This window comes from Periplaneta americana, chromosome 3 (genome assembly GCF_040183065.1).
Source record: "Periplaneta americana isolate PAMFEO1 chromosome 3, P.americana_PAMFEO1_priV1, whole genome shotgun sequence".
In the NCBI taxonomy this organism is placed as follows: domain Eukaryota; kingdom Metazoa; phylum Arthropoda; class Insecta; order Blattodea; family Blattidae; genus Periplaneta; species Periplaneta americana.
In genome coordinates, this window is record NC_091119.1 from 111,632,291 (window position 1) to 111,648,091 (window position 15,801).

General features: G+C 39.1%; 1 protein-coding gene across 10 annotated transcripts in view; it reads right to left on the bottom strand.

Annotated features, from left to right (window-relative positions):
• The window catches only part of cv-c (crossveinless c), a 1,115,617-nt gene that overhangs the window by 26,205 nt on the left and 1,073,611 nt on the right, over positions 1–15,801 (bottom strand). For all 10 annotated transcript variants that reach the window (XR_011331368.1, XM_069821284.1, XM_069821285.1 and 7 more), the window contains 4 exons: positions 14,756–15,145; positions 9,564–9,714; positions 5,742–5,865; positions 1,405–1,676 (listed from right to left, as the gene is read on the bottom strand). Coding sequence is in view for 9 of the 10 variants with exons in the window: in XM_069821284.1 (XP_069677385.1) it covers positions 1,405–1,676; positions 5,742–5,865; positions 9,564–9,714; positions 14,756–15,145 (937 nt within the window). In the remaining variant the exon portion in view is untranslated. The remainder of the gene's footprint in view (positions 1–1,404; positions 1,677–5,741; positions 5,866–9,563; positions 9,715–14,755; positions 15,146–15,801) is intronic.

Below are 15,801 nucleotides of genomic sequence, written 5' to 3' on the forward strand. Positions count from 1 at the left end.
TTACTGAATGGTTCATTTCACTTTTTGGACAAACTTTCTCCAGTAAGATCAATTATTTTGCTGATGGACAGTTATTGTAACCATTTGAGTCCACAGGTTCTAGAGCTGGCAGCACCCAATAATGTGCAATATGTGACATGGCTCTGTCCTGCTGAAACCACATGTTTTCGATGCTAAGATCGTGCGTCTTGGTGCAAAGAATGTTTCAATCATAGCAAAATACTGCTAGATAATCGATGGAAGACGTTCGCCAATTGTTTGGAAGGCGTGTCATGTCACGTGACGGTGACATTCCATGACCTGTGAGATACCCTGATCTCAGCGTTTGCGATTTCTTCCTGTGGGTACATCTTGAAAGCAATGTGTACTGCACACGTCCTGCAACCATTGCTGAACTAAAACAGAGGATTGAAGACAAAATCACTGGCATTCCTCGAGACATGATACACTAAGCATTCCAGAGTTTCCACACCAGGCTAACAGAATGTGTACCCCGAAATAAAGCACATCTTTCTGATGTCATCTTCAAGAAATAACATGACAAGTGACATTGTGAAATAATAGCAACATAAATGGCATATTATGTACATGCACTTCCATCAATAAATAATGTTTGTATTGTGTTTATTCGTGCCATTTATGTTATTTCAGAATTCCTCATTCCTGGTGCCACTCTGTATTTCATATTTTAATTTAATGTATTAAACTTTTACCCAGACTAAAAGTGCTAACGTGGACCCTGCTTTGTTGTCAAACACATTTGTCACATATGAGTGAGCTACTTTTAAATACAGAGCTTCATAAATAGAAAAATAATATTCAAATGATTATTTTATGTAGTTTATGGTCAGATTTAATTACTTGTATCTACGTAAAGTGTACAATGTATAAATTAAGTCAAATGTCTTACCTTCAGAATGATAAATAATGCCTTTTTGTGTGCAATTCAGGAAACGAAAGTTCATCTTATTAGATTGCACATTAAATAATTTCATAAATGTTTGTCTTGCAAATAATAGTTCAAGAAAAGAATTGTGAACAGTAATATCATTCGCGACATGGCAAAGGAACTGAAATGTGAAACGCATAAGAAGTATAATAAGAAAGCATGTGTCAACTTTTTGATACTCTAATTTTTAAATCTATTGCTAGCCTTCCTTTCATCCTTTCTCATTGCTGCTTTTGCTTTGCTTTACTTACATTCTCTCTTATTCTTTTTTCTTTCTCGCCTTCTACTACCTATCAAACCTTGATTTACTTTCCTTCCCTCTCGTTATTTGTTTCTCTCCATTCCTTTCTTCGTCTCTCTATCAATGCATTCCTGACTTTGATTCTCTGAGAGTTATTCTGCCTGGAGATTAGATTATCTCGAGAACCGAAGCCGTCTCTGTTGTGCCTACTCACCCTTGTAGTCAGGCGTCTTGATCTTGCGGATGAACTTGGGCAGTTCCCAGTTCCAGCCAGTGCGATGTGTGGGGCAGTAGCGCTCCATGCAGGCCGTCAGCTTGAGAAGCGCCAGCTTCCGCAGCACGAGGAGCTGCCCGCACGACAGCGCCGCCAAGGGGCGTGATCCCTGTGACATTGCGACACCTCCGCCACCCTCTGTTGCACGGAACAGGTACGAGTCAGGACGTGAAGAACCCCGCTGGAAGCTGTGCCACCGCACCACCACGCCCCTGCCAAACACCACATTGCTTTAGTAAGAGACTGACTGAAATTGTTGCAGCAGCTAAAATCTCGGAGGCTGATTTTTAAATTGAAGTTATCATTTCTACAATACCAGTTTATGTTCAGTATAATCAACTGTCTGCATGATGTGCTTACTATGTGCCAGTGACAAAGTTAAATATATTCGTCTGAAGTGATTAGTATCTGCACGCTATTCACTTTTATAGCTTTAAAAGTTGGATTCTACTTCAACCGTTGTCTGTTGTGTCAGCTTTCCTTTTGTGAACAAAAGTCAGTGTTTTTATCTCTTGTTATCGAGACATGTTATTGTATTATTGGAGTGAGATTTTTTATAAATGTTGAAATAAGAAATTTGCTTAAAATAGTGATAAATTAATGCATACAGTATGACCATAAATATTTAATATAAATATGATTATGTTTACTTCCATGAAAAATTACTGTGTACTGAATGTGAGATCGGAACACAATAATTTCACAGTCTAGTATATACAGTCACCAGTGGCGGCTCGTGAACTTGTGGATTGGGAGAGCTGCAGTAGATTTCGGTACATACAAATTTCACTTCTTGATACCATTACTAATAAGTATAGGACAAAAATAAATGCACTACATATCGAAAAACCAAAACTTCCTGACTTAGTTAGGAGATGTCTGTGGGACCATTTGCTAATCCCTAAGAAAAACTAATACCATCGATTTCAGTCTGAATTTCAGATCGGCAGACACTCAACTTACAATCTACCAGTTCATTCTGAATTGTCTGAGAATAACCTTAAACAGTGGCATGTTCTAAATTATTTTTGAGAGGCTCGTTTAGATTACTCACGAATTGTAGCAACCCACGAAACACATCAGGATTCTTCGAATCGTTTTTTCATCATGTCCCCTAAGGGGAAGTTCATATTGGCCACAAAATTTGATACAATCAATATTTTTTTTTAAATAATTTCACGATTTTTTCTCATTTCTTGATTATGTTTGAGAATGTTTGTTCTGTTCGTTTTACTTAATTGCACAGCAGTATGAGTTGCGTAACATAGCCAATGAAACAACATTTTTCAGGTGAGATTGCGAAGATTCGTGCATTTTGCTTTTTAGGGGCAAATGTCCTAAATCTGTCACACCACTCCTAGTCCATGCAGCTCACCACCGAAGAGGAGGCAAGGAAAAGAAAATACAGATTTTTTTTTGTTCTCATCCACGTAACACAAATGCTTAACGTAAATTTCATTGTTATACTTCCTTACATATATGCACTATTTCGGCTGGATGAAGCTTAAGTAAGATTTAAGTCAGGTAACGGACGACCCTTTAATTTCGCTTCATTACATCAATATTCTCCGCAAGGGAAAGTTGAAAAAAAAATTAAATTAATATTCTGTAATTCACACACACTCATGCTTGCAAATTTGCACTGGTTAAGTTACGGTATTAAGACGTCACACCAAAGCAACACTCAGATATACTGATGGTCAACAATTTTCTAAAACTGGAGAAGAAGTCTCTTTCGTATTTTAAGTGCTATATCAAAAGGATTCTACTCTTGCAATCATTTTGAGTTAAGGCAAATATTAGGTTCTGCTAGAGGCTGGATATATACGTAATAATAAGGCAAAAGAGAATATTAATTTCGTCATATTAACGCGATAAGATTCTACAACAATAAGTATGTGAAAAGAAAATAAAAATTTTGTCATTAAGTTTCAAGGGAATAGAGAATCCATTTGACGCAGCATTACAATAGCGGTGTGGGAGGAGAGGAAAGATCCCTTGTGGCCTGGCTCTGCAAGCCACTGCAGCGAGATATGGGTTTTAAACAGCGGCAGTTTCCCTCTGCTTCCCTTCACCTCTCTACTGACCATGCAAGAGACACTCTCTATGTGCTGACCACCCTGCAGATCCCAGGACGACTTTGAATGCAGTGTCAATTCCAATACAGTCTACGCGCAAAAAGATTATGCATAAGATAATAGTACATATTCCCGGCCAGATGAAATATAAAGCAATTTACCAATAAAAGCTGTAACAATTCCTCTAAAAATTAAAATAAATATTATTTTTATTTTCCTGTCAAAGCAGGGAGTGCTGCAGCTCCGCAGCTCTTATGGACGAGCCGCCCCTGACGTTCACGAAGCTTGAGTTGTTGAGACTACTAGGAACAATAGACTGCCTGTACTATTTCGCATTGTCTGTGATGAGGCGATAGTAGCGATCCTAATCTATAGATGCATATTCCCTATGTATTGAGCCTCGTGACTGTATATACTAGACTAGACTGTGATAATTCTTTATCACTGCTGTTGATCCAAACCTGAAGACCTACATGTCAACACCAATTCGAGGTATTCTGCAGCTAATGGTAGATGCTGAAGCAACTGTGAACTTTGATTACTGGGAATGATTATTTTGTCCATTACCAGTAACAGTTCGCATATGAAATGCATACTATGTGTTAGAGATATAATAATCTATGTTTTAATTTAATTTAATTGCTTAATAAATGCAACTGTTCTAATAACGAAACCTAAGCAGTTTTTAAAAGAATAAATTGCTACTTGTTTATTACTGTTGGTTCACCACTGTGTGAAGTAACAATATGTTAAATCCTGGTTGGGACAAGTTACCCGGTTGAAGTTTTATTCTGGGGTTTTCCCTCAACCCAATTAGAGCAAATGCTGTGTTACTTTCGGCGCTGAACTCTGGACTCTGCTGGCGCAGACGCAAAATAATCATTACAGTTGATAAAGCATCGTAAAATAAACCAATAAAATTATCATTGTGCTACATCTTGAAGTCGGCATCATCTTTCGGAATTTCATGGTTATACTCGTATGTTTTATGAAATGTTTTTGTATGACTACGCATTAGTGTTAAAACTTTAGCTGCAATTAATCCATGTATAATAGGAAAAATAAACAGTTACTGATACATCAATATTACCATAACTAACGGCACTCAGACATATCGAAAACAATGGTGACTACTACTTATGACTAATAAATCGTACATATATAAATTACCGATATACTAAGGAGTGCTACATAATTAACCTTGGATCTTTATGATTAGCATGAAAAAGTGTGTGTTGTTTGATAGTCTGATGTTAAAAATTTAGCTGATACTACATTGTGAATTTTTTTAAAGAAAGTGAGTGATAAAAGGTTCAATTTTGTTAAAACTCAGTACAGTTAGCGATAATGCACTAATTTTTGAAAGGGTTATCTGGCAAGGAAATTTGTGCGGATATGGCGAATACATGAACAGATCATTGTCCTTTGTACGCCACCATAAAAACTAGGTTACAGAGTTTAGGAGAGGAAGAACGAGCTCAAATATGAACTTCGTGTAGAAAGATCTGTTTCTGTGACCACTCCAGAAAATATCGATGAGTCGATTGACGGATTGGGCTCAAACATACAGTCCCAGAAACAAAAAATGGCCAGACTCTAGAAGTTCCTTACAGAGCACGAGTCACGCCACACAATTTAACAACGGTTTTCAATCCAGTATTATTTGAGCACTTTACTAGCATGCTTGCTCGCAGAATACAAAATTCAGGGTTGGAATAATGTGGAGGAAAGAGTTTTATAATTAATTATGCAGGTTAATTTCGTTTGCTATCATTCTATTTTAATCACATTTTTTTTTCAAATGCCTTTCGTGTTACAGCAACAGTCGTAGTAAAATTAATTTCAGTAACTGCCAAAGTGATCTTGTGTACCACTGTTTTGGAGCACTGAGCACGCGCAATGCGTTGAATATGGAACATAGAAAATTCAGGCGGGCATTTTGTTCTGGAACTGTACATCAGAGACTAGCAGGCGGGCCATTTTGTTCTGGAACTGTAAGCTTACATCAGAGACTAGAAATTTCTCATGAACGTTCTTTCATATTGTACATCATGATTTGAGTATATGGAAAATTATCTGCTAAATCACGATGAACCCCCAACCATTATAGCTGGTTTTTGGAAACCGGATTTCGCTACCTATCGTAGCTCCCCAACGCAAATCCATGACATGATGCCTTTTGCAAAGAACCACACTTACTTGTGCCTGGGGGTGGCTTCCCCATCGTCGTGGTCGCTCTCTGCCTGCGACGCCAAGGTGCTGCTGGAGTCTTGACTGCCCATCAGCTCTGAAGACCCAGACTTATCGCGGTAAACCGTCACATCTGCAACAGTCGGCGAACAAACATCAGGAATCATCAACACGAAGCAAAGATCCATCCAGACCTCAGTCAGCTGAATATATTTCAGTAGAGAGGGGGATTCGATCCACGTGCGCCTTAATAAAAAATTCGTATCTCCAACACACGTTATAAAATCGTTATGAAATTACGACGCACGCACAATACTGGACTTTTAAGCTATGGATCCTGAATTGTGTTATCGAGTGCGATACAGCGCAGAAATGCTATACTAATATTTTTTCCAAGATGAGCTACGTAGTTAGTGACTTTGCTCAAGTGAAATCAAGGCGTTACCTTTTGCTTCATTGACATAGTGATTGTTAGCTATTGTAAATAAAATCATAATGTGTTTTTGTTAATTAAAATTAAAAATGCCTTTGTCAGTAAAACTGTGTGTGCTCATTTGTTCTCTCTTACGTCATATTAATAGAAAGTGCATGTAGATTACGTATCGTTCGAACAAGGTGTATGTGAAAACAAGAAATGTACTGCAAAGAGGAGTAAACTTGACCATAAAGCAAGAAAACCTGATATATCTGCTCTATTTGTGACTTAAAATAATAAAAAGCATTTAAATGGAAAACAGAACTTTAAAAAATGTTCAGTGAGTCTGTTATGATTTAAATCCTTTTCATGGTGAAATTTACCCCATTTTACGATATGGAAAATAGTTCATTTCAGAGAAATAAGGATGGAGTACACCACGCACGCAGTGTAGCTACCCTATAAATTTTATTAGGGCTGAGGTTTGCGGTTTTTAGCCTGACAGAGGACGATGGAGCTTTAAGGACCATGAAACTATATGTCAAAATTAAGGTACTTGTTAGCTATGGATGCAATGTTCTATGTCACCATATTGATCCGACGACACGAAAATCTCTTTATGCTCGACCACGCCGAAATGTAGTAATTATACACCTGGTAGTAGCCCTTTAATGCACCTCATTAAAGTACACCTATTCATTATAATTCAGTTGTTTAGCCAATGAAAAATCACCCTTGTACTGATTGTATCATTATAAAACCGCAAGTATCGATTATTCTCGGATATGCAATCGAAAGACAATTAGCGAAAAGTCACGGAGGCTGGAAATCCAATACTGTCGCAGAAGGTTATGTTCTGTTACTATAATAATTAGCGTTAATTGTAAATAATATTCAAATGAATTCAATTTGTCATCTCGTTTTTCAATTCTAAATCAATTTCCAGGTTATATCAAGCATAATCTTCATGTTATTCTCTAGATTATATCAAGGTCAATGACATTCGTGTTTCGGAAAAAATCAATACTTTCGCGTCTGCAGACATCTCACAATTCAGGTCAGTTCATTCCTCACATAACCATAACATGAATACTTCTGAATAATTTCAAGTTAGAAATATGGTCGAGCATAAAAAGTCGTATAAAACTTGTCTATAATGGTAATTAAGACGCTCGTACGAAAATTATGAAACTCGCTTGCGCTCGTTTCATAAACAAACATACTCGCGTCTTAATTACTACCATTATAGGCTCGTTGCATAATTTACTATTATATCCGTTTAATGTAGGTATGGACAAACGCCTATTACATTCAGGAATGCGGGAAGTCTTTAGCAGTGAGAATGCTGAGAGAACAAACTAAGAATAATAAGTAAATATTATTATAGACGCATAACGTTAGCCGAACGGCTAGTGTGTCAGCAGTCCACGTCGAGAAACGAGTTCAAACCGCGGCTAAATGGTGTTTGAGACAGATTTTTCCGTTTGTCCTACCAGAACTGCACGATTTCTGCCTCGATTATCATAATTCTGTGTGTCACAGATATACCTCTATGTCGAAGACGACAATATGATCTGCAGTTTTGGCACATGTATCCTCAAGAGAGCCACATTAATTAAAATGATCAAGGATTAAGTACCGCTAAATGAGGAACGAACCGTAATGTTATCAGATTTATACTTTAAAAGTTCTAACTTTCATTTGTGTCAAACAGGATCAAATAATACAATTGGGTTAAATAGAAACATCGATAAAATCCCATTTCATCCATACTTCACAATTAAAGATGTTGTGGGATTCATTATTCTAATTAAATTACTAACAGAACCACTCGCAAACGCAAATTCACTATTATTTTATTTAAGTAAACGTAAAAACATCCCGTAATACGCCTAGAAGGCACTTGGAGGGGATGAAAGCAGAGCTTTCTTGACTTCAGCACTACAATGAAGTGGTGTGGTTGGTACCAAACTGCGACAACCTTTTACCCCTAGGAAAGACCCAGTACTCGATTTGATAGGAGGCTGAGTGAATTTAGGGCCCTTCTGGAAGTTTTGGTAACGAAAAAATCTCTTCACCACTCAATTTAAATTTCATAAAGTCACGTTACAGGTGAATCGTGTGGATTCTGATATATCCCATTCTTTTGGCAGTGGTGCTGTTATATTTTATATCTCATATAAGTTACAGGGTTGTTTCCGATCTCTGATAACGAATTTGAATGACATGTGCGTCAGGAGTCATACGACAGCTGAACTGTGACGCGAGGTGACAGACCAGTAGTGTGAGTGATCTCATAGTCAGAGTGCACGGCGACTCACAGCAGAAATTCCCAAGAAAATCGAGGCTCTTTTTGGGAGGGGTACATAACAACCCTTTCAGATGTCAGTACAGTTAAGTGAATATAAAATAAACCTGCAATAAACGAGGTTTCGTTATTTCCAAGAAAGGAATCTGTGTACTTAATAAGATTGGTGAAGTTTGAATGGAATTAATTTGTATCATCTCGTGGTGTCCGGCGACTTGTGACGGGGGGTGGATTTGCTTGCTTTTTTCACTCTGGAATTAATCCCATCAGAGCTTTGCCAGCCTTATTAGGTACACACAAGATGCCTTTCTTGGAATTAACGAAACCACGTTTTTTGCAGGCTCCTATGATTTTCACGTAACTGTACTTGGCATCAGAAAAGGTTTGTTATGCACCCCTCCCAAAAAGGCTCGACTTTCTTGGACATTGCTACTGTGATACACCGTGCACTCTGATTATGAAATCACTCACTACTGGTCTGTCACCTCTCGTCGCAATTCAGCTGTCGGTGTAATTCCTGACGCACATAACGTCATTCAAATTCATTATCAGAGATCGGAAACAACCCGGTATAAAATATAGATATTAATATTACTTGAAAAACCGAGGAACTAACTCAACTATCCAAGACAAAATCATTTTTTAACTTCATATGAAATCCTCTTTTTCGAGACGATAATTTAGATGACGTGTACATAAACCAACCGATATTGACGGAGTATGGTCACGTGGTGCAATGGCCATGGGTGTAATGAAGGCACGATTGAACGTATGATCACAACCTTTCACTTGATCATAGCTAGTGTAGTGTGCAGATAAAATTAAATATAGAAACTAAGACAGTCGGGTAGAAAACAACAGAGAGCGAATCTGAATATCAAAGTTGAGACAAAACGCGATCAGGGTCCATGAAATCCAATATATTTATCAGAAAGAGACGATTCTTATGCTTTCTTAACCTCTACACTGGAAAGAGGTGACCAACACACAATCTGATCACATTCTCCCCTACTAGTAGTAATACGTTGCAGGAAGCTAAGTTTTCACATTACTTGGAGACAAAACGAAGTATTGTTTTGAAATTGCGTATATGGTATACCACGCCTACCTTTTCTCAGTTCTCCCTGGAGTTTCTCTCTGTACCGCTGACTCTCCTTCCCCAGATTGAGACTCCCGGTTCTTGCCTGGGACTTGCTGCTGCCCGACGTCCTCCGAACCGAGTCGTGGTCGTGAGTTCGACCGTCTACGTAATCCAGAACCTGTGAGGGATAAGCATTAAGGCGTTATAGTAAAGTAATATATTTAAAATCAGTTAGGAATTATTCACAGTAGGTAAAAAGGCAGCTTTAAAATAACTAGGTCGAAACCTCCCTTCAAAGTCGGAATATGTAAAGGAAAGATTAAATACAAATAAAAGACTGTTAATACCAGGCGCTATTAGCTCCATTAAGTCATGTAGACCACCCCTAAACTCCTCACTCCATCTTCATAGGCTGAGACAGTTACGTTTCGTGCGGTACTAGCGAACAGTAAGGTCAGTGACGGGTTGCACCAGGCTTTTACGAACTTTCGCTGGTCGCCTAAAATTCACCACTGATGCACAGAACCTTGCTCTGCGTTTGTTCATAAGGCGGTGTAAACGAAAAGAACATGAGCGGGGGTTTCTGAGTCCCTTCTAGTTATCCTTTTATGTACAAGGCTGGTTAATACAGTCGGCCTGGGTAGCGTAGTCGGTATAGCGCTGGTCTTCTGTGCTCGAGTTTGTGAGTTCGATCCCGGCTCAGGTCGATGGCATTTAAGTGTGTTTAAATGCGACAGGCTCATGTCAGTAGATTTACTGGCACGTAAAAGAACTCCTGCGGGAAAAAATTTTGGTACACAGGCGACGCTGATATAACGTCGGCAGTTGCGAGCGTCGTTAAATAAATCATACTTTAATTTTTTTTATTTTTTAGCTAATAAAAACTGTAAGATATAAAACAGCTTCCAAAATAGGACGAAACTTCCATTTGAATAAACTTCTTGTTACACTGTTGGAACACACGTGCTTAACATGGCTCTTCAAAATTATTTACTTTTAATCCACTAGGATTGCGGACCAAATGTAAACATTCTGTGTTCGACCTTTTTCAAACTGGATTAGTATTGGCAGAGAGTGCGATGTTCAAACAACGCACATAGTTCAAATTGAGGCTTATCAATCTATCACTGCAGTGTAATTTATGATCCAACTAACTTGTTTTCGGTATGAAGTACAAATGTTATTCAAATACTGCTACAACGGAACATTTTACGCAATTTTTTTTTGTATTGACAGCTTTATTGTTGGTCACTTGTTCTTTACACTGTTAGCCAGTATTATGTACAAGTACAAATCTTCAAGAGGAGTTTCGATTTACTGCTGTGGAATGTCACGTTGTGAGATGCGAGCTGAAGATAGAGGAAGAATACGAATCTGCATGCAGAAATCTAAAATATACAAATTTCATTTGTGTTCTATTTTATGGGCACGCAAATTCAAATGTTCAACATACTTCAAGCTCAGTATTCTAGATCTTAATCCTGTTGCCTAATTATAGTTTTAACGTTCGGGTTTATTCCAACTTGGTACTAGACGAACAAACGAAGAAACTTTTGTGACGTGGGGTCGGCAAAGACACCAAGTTGCCGTCTTAGAGCACAGGATGTCGTAATGCTAACGGACTGATATAGCTGTCCTACGTGATATTTCGGACAAAGACAAACACCGTCCACACCTGTGGAGTAACGGTTAGCGCGTCTGGCCGCGAAACCAGATGACCCAGGTTCGAATCCCGATTGGGGCAAGTTACCTGGTTGAGGTTTTACCGGGGTTTTCCCTCAACTCAATTTGAGCAAATGCTAGGAACTTTCGGTGCTGGATCCCGGACTCATTTCACCAGCATTATCACCTTCATCTCATTCAGACGCTAAATAACCTGAGATGTTGATACAGCGTCGTAAAATAACCTACTTAAAAAAGACAAACGCCTTTATGCAGCGTTTAATTCACAATATTTAGACATTTCACATTTCAAGATACAGCGTAAATTTAAAGACCTCTTTAAGACATGCACCGTTCTGTATAAAGACTTGTGTTCGAAGTATAAAGCACTCAAATACTTGAATTCTATAGGTTTCAGACGCTAAATAACCTGAGATGTTGATACAGCGTCGTAAAATAACCTACTTAAAAAAGACAAACGCCTTTGTGCAGCGTTTAATTCACAATATTTAGACATCACATTTCAAGATACAGCGTAAATTTAAAGACCTCTTTAAGACATGCACCGTTCTGTATAAAGACTTGTGTTCGAAGTATAAAGCGTTCAAATACTTGAATTCTATAGGTTATCGGTACGTCCATTTTCGATTTTTTCCTTCGAAATGTCTTCGGACCCTTTCAGGGAACGGCTACAAACGGAGTAAGAAAAATGGCCTACAGACTCGGAGCTCACATAATTTCTTCCTCCACAGTCCAAAATCCTCTTGCAAGGATGTTCGATCACATACTTTTTAATTAATATTTTTTCCTTCCACTATCCTCATAGGATTCTATTCGAATTAATCGGATAGGTTTTCTCAATGAAGGTAATTGTTTTGTCTCATTTTGTATGGTGCCATTCCCGGCACAAACTCCTGGCATACCCATAACTACTCGCTCTGTTAAATTTCGCTGTAGGAACACTATGAAGATAATTACCTTGAGACTTGATATTATGTGGAGGTAGCAGTGGCGGTGCGTCCTATGCGTTCAATGGTTCAGAGAATCCCCAGGAAAAACAATTTAATTATTTAAATAAATTTATTTATAATTTACACATTATTTGTTTCTTGCTCATCTTTAATAAGTTTACTTGCGACTCTGATGTATTTTTGTCGTATGAAAACCTATGAACCGCAGAGATCGAATACCTACATGCTTCTAAGCTTCCGAGATTCAATTTCTCCTCTGAACCTCGCCGAGCGAACTTCTGGACTTGCGTGCGGGGCGAGAGGCAAGGAGAAATGCTTGGACCAGCACAGCTGTGGTCACGTGATCGTGAGACAGCCGACACGCGAAAGATTTCGTGATGCAAACCGGAAGTTAGCTCCGATTTGTAGCTGAGATCTCGCTTTTAGCACGTGGCACGTGTGTGTTACTGATTATTACATTTATTAATCTTACAATCCTTAAATGTCCATTTAGTCTTAATATATTGCTGTGAGTGTGACAGTGTTCCTTTCCAAAGAAAATGAATAGTGTAGAATATATTTTACAAACAAATTTTTCAGTTTTAATCTTGGAAGATAAGTGTAAGATAAAGGTCGTTACCTCAACTTGATTTAAAGCAAGCACAAAACAAGCCAACCAAAGAGTTCCGGATAAATTCGAGAACGTCAAGACAGCTTTTGGTTGATGAACAAGTAATAGGACCTGTGTACTCATTTGCTTATCTTGGAAGTATAATTACCCAATCGGGAGGAACATCGGAGGATGTTATAAACAGAATTAAGAGAGCGAATGCTATATTTGTACAACTTTACCCTGTCTGGAGAAATAAATATATCTCCAGAAACACCAAATTAAAAATTTTTAGGCGTAATGTCAAAGCAGTTCTTCTTTATGGATCAGAGACTTGGTTCTCAAATACCGGTAGAGCTATCAATGTAAAATTGAAAACCTTCGCCAATAGATGCCTGCGAAGAATTTTGAACATTTTTTTTTGGCCAGTAATAATAAGTAATAAAAATTTATGGAGATTGGCAGATGAGGATCCAATTGCACTACAAATTAGATGGCGCAAGTGGAGGTGGATAGGACATTCGTTAAGGAAACCGAGGGAGGATATTGCAAAACAAGCATTAGAGTGGAATCCCCAATGAGCCCGAACAATGGGACGCCCAAGAGGTACCTGGAGGAGATCTGTGAGAGAAGAGGCTGAGAGCACTGGAAGAGTGTGGAATGAGGTCAAGGCTATTGCTGCCAATCGTGTCCGTTGGAGATCTCTCATTGATGCCCTATGCTCCACCAGGGAGTGAAAGGACTTACTACTACTACTACTACAAAACAAGTCGAGATAAGACATTTTGCAGGACTTTCAATGTAAAAAAATATGAAACAGCTGAATTTGTGATTGTGAATCTACAAATAAATTATTTTGTTTCCCGTGCCTGCTATTTGCTAAGAGTGAAGATACGAGCTGGACATGCACTGGTATGTCATATTTAAGTCATTTGACACAGAAAATTAAGAAGTATGAGGAATCTATTGCTCATAAGAATGCTTGCCTAGATTTATCAGTTCTTGGAAAAAGAGAAATTAAGCAACAGCTTAGCTCAGCTTTCAGGCAGATATTGAAAGGCAGAATGATAATGTAAAGGAAAATCGCTATGTTCTTTCGAAGATAATTGATCATCATCATCATCATCATCATCATCAGGCTCATTTTAAGATAATTAGTTCACACCTGTGGAGTAACGGTTAGCGCGTCTGGCCACGAAACCAGGTGGCCCGGGTTCGATTCCCGGTCGGGGCAAGTTACCTGGTTGAGGTTTTTTTCCGGGGGTTTCCCTCTCAACCCAATATGAGCAAATGCTGGGTAATTTTAGATGCTGGACCCCAGACTTATTTCACCGTCATTATCACCTTCATCTCATTCAGACGCTATATAACCTAAGATGTTGATAAAGCGTCGTAAAATAACGTACTTAAAGAAAAGAACCATCTTATGCTAATGCTATTAGTCGTTAGGCCATGAACCAATTCAACTTGTGTGATCACGCCCAATGACTCCATCTCCTCTCGCTACGGGCATGAGGGCGCTGAAGTTGCATACAAAATTATCCGTGCCGCGCGCCCTCTCTCAGTAATATCTCGGCATCGAGAGCAGCTACAGACCTGTGCCACCACTCCTTTGATTTGTAATCGCGAGTTCTGCAATATTAAAGTGATAACATATACGTATGATATAGTTTGAGTGAACCATAGTGAAAAAATTGCGAGCTCGGACTAATTTTGGAATGTAGCTTCACATGAAGAGAAAATATATTGCGTGTCCTTCAGTAATTACTTGTGTTATCATAGACCCATACTGTCCACTTGAAAAAGAAACAAAAATAAAACATTCACACCAACACAAATGTAGTTTCATTTCTGAAACTGGGTGACGTACAGTATTCTACGTGCCGGTATATCCCTGATACAGGGCAGAACTTTATGAGCATCACTTCGGTTCTTTTTGGTCATCCGATAACTCAAAAGACGTAATGTGAAATGCTCTGTGGAGGTAGGTAACCTACCTTGGTGTGGTTGCTGTTGGCGTCCTTGAGGAACTGCTGGCGCCAGCTGGTGGGCTGGCACTCCGAGTCCGACAGCGCCCCGTGGTCGTCCGCCTTGCTGCTCCTCAGCAGCTTTTTCGCGCGGGTCAGCTTGGAGCGGCCGCGGTGGTGCGGGGGTGCCGTCGAACTCCCACCGCCTTGACTTCCGTCCGAGCTGTCGTCCCCGAATACCGGAACCAGCGTGCCCGACGCCGGTGAAGGCGTGGGGGTGGCCGTGGAGGACGGCGAGGGCGGCAGGGTAAGGCCTATGGGTGGCTGCTGGTCCGGGGAGGAGGTGCACGTGCCAGTGGGCGACACGTCCACACAGTTGAGGTCCTTCATCCGCTGCTGCATCGTCGTCACGTCCAGCACCTGTCCACCAGACACTCGAGATGAATGTGAACGGTGCACAAGAAGTACTATAATTTGTTGTTTACATCTTCCGATTACCAATGCAGTCGGCCTGGGTGGCGCAGTCGGTAGAGTGTTGGCCTTCTGTGTCCTAGGTTGCGGGTTCGATCCCGGTCCAGGTTGATGGCATTTAAATGTGCTTAAAAGCGACAGGCTCATGCCAGTAGATTTACTGGCATATAAAAGAACTCTGCCATAATTCAAAGTTATTTCGATTTTTATGTATGAATTTTATTAGTACAATATAATAAATTTGTCTTATTTTAAGAACCTTAAAGTCTAAAATAATTTTTGAGATGGAAAATCAATAAGTTTATGAAGACATATTTTAATTATTGTCTTCTGTAATAAATGAAGTGGATTAAAATTGGTTTTAAATAAGCTACCCCTTCTTATAATTCCATACATAATTACCAATTGAAATAAAGTTAAGTATATATTGAATCTGAAGAAAAGTATGGCTGTATCCGTGGGGATAATTACCCTTTTTACCAGTTTTGATGAGAACAACACTATAGTATATTGCGATACAAGCGTAGTAAGTGCACTGTAACAGAATCAAGGAAAAGTTAGAGAAGATGAGTCGAGTCTTCTCTATTTCCGAGAATCTGTTATGC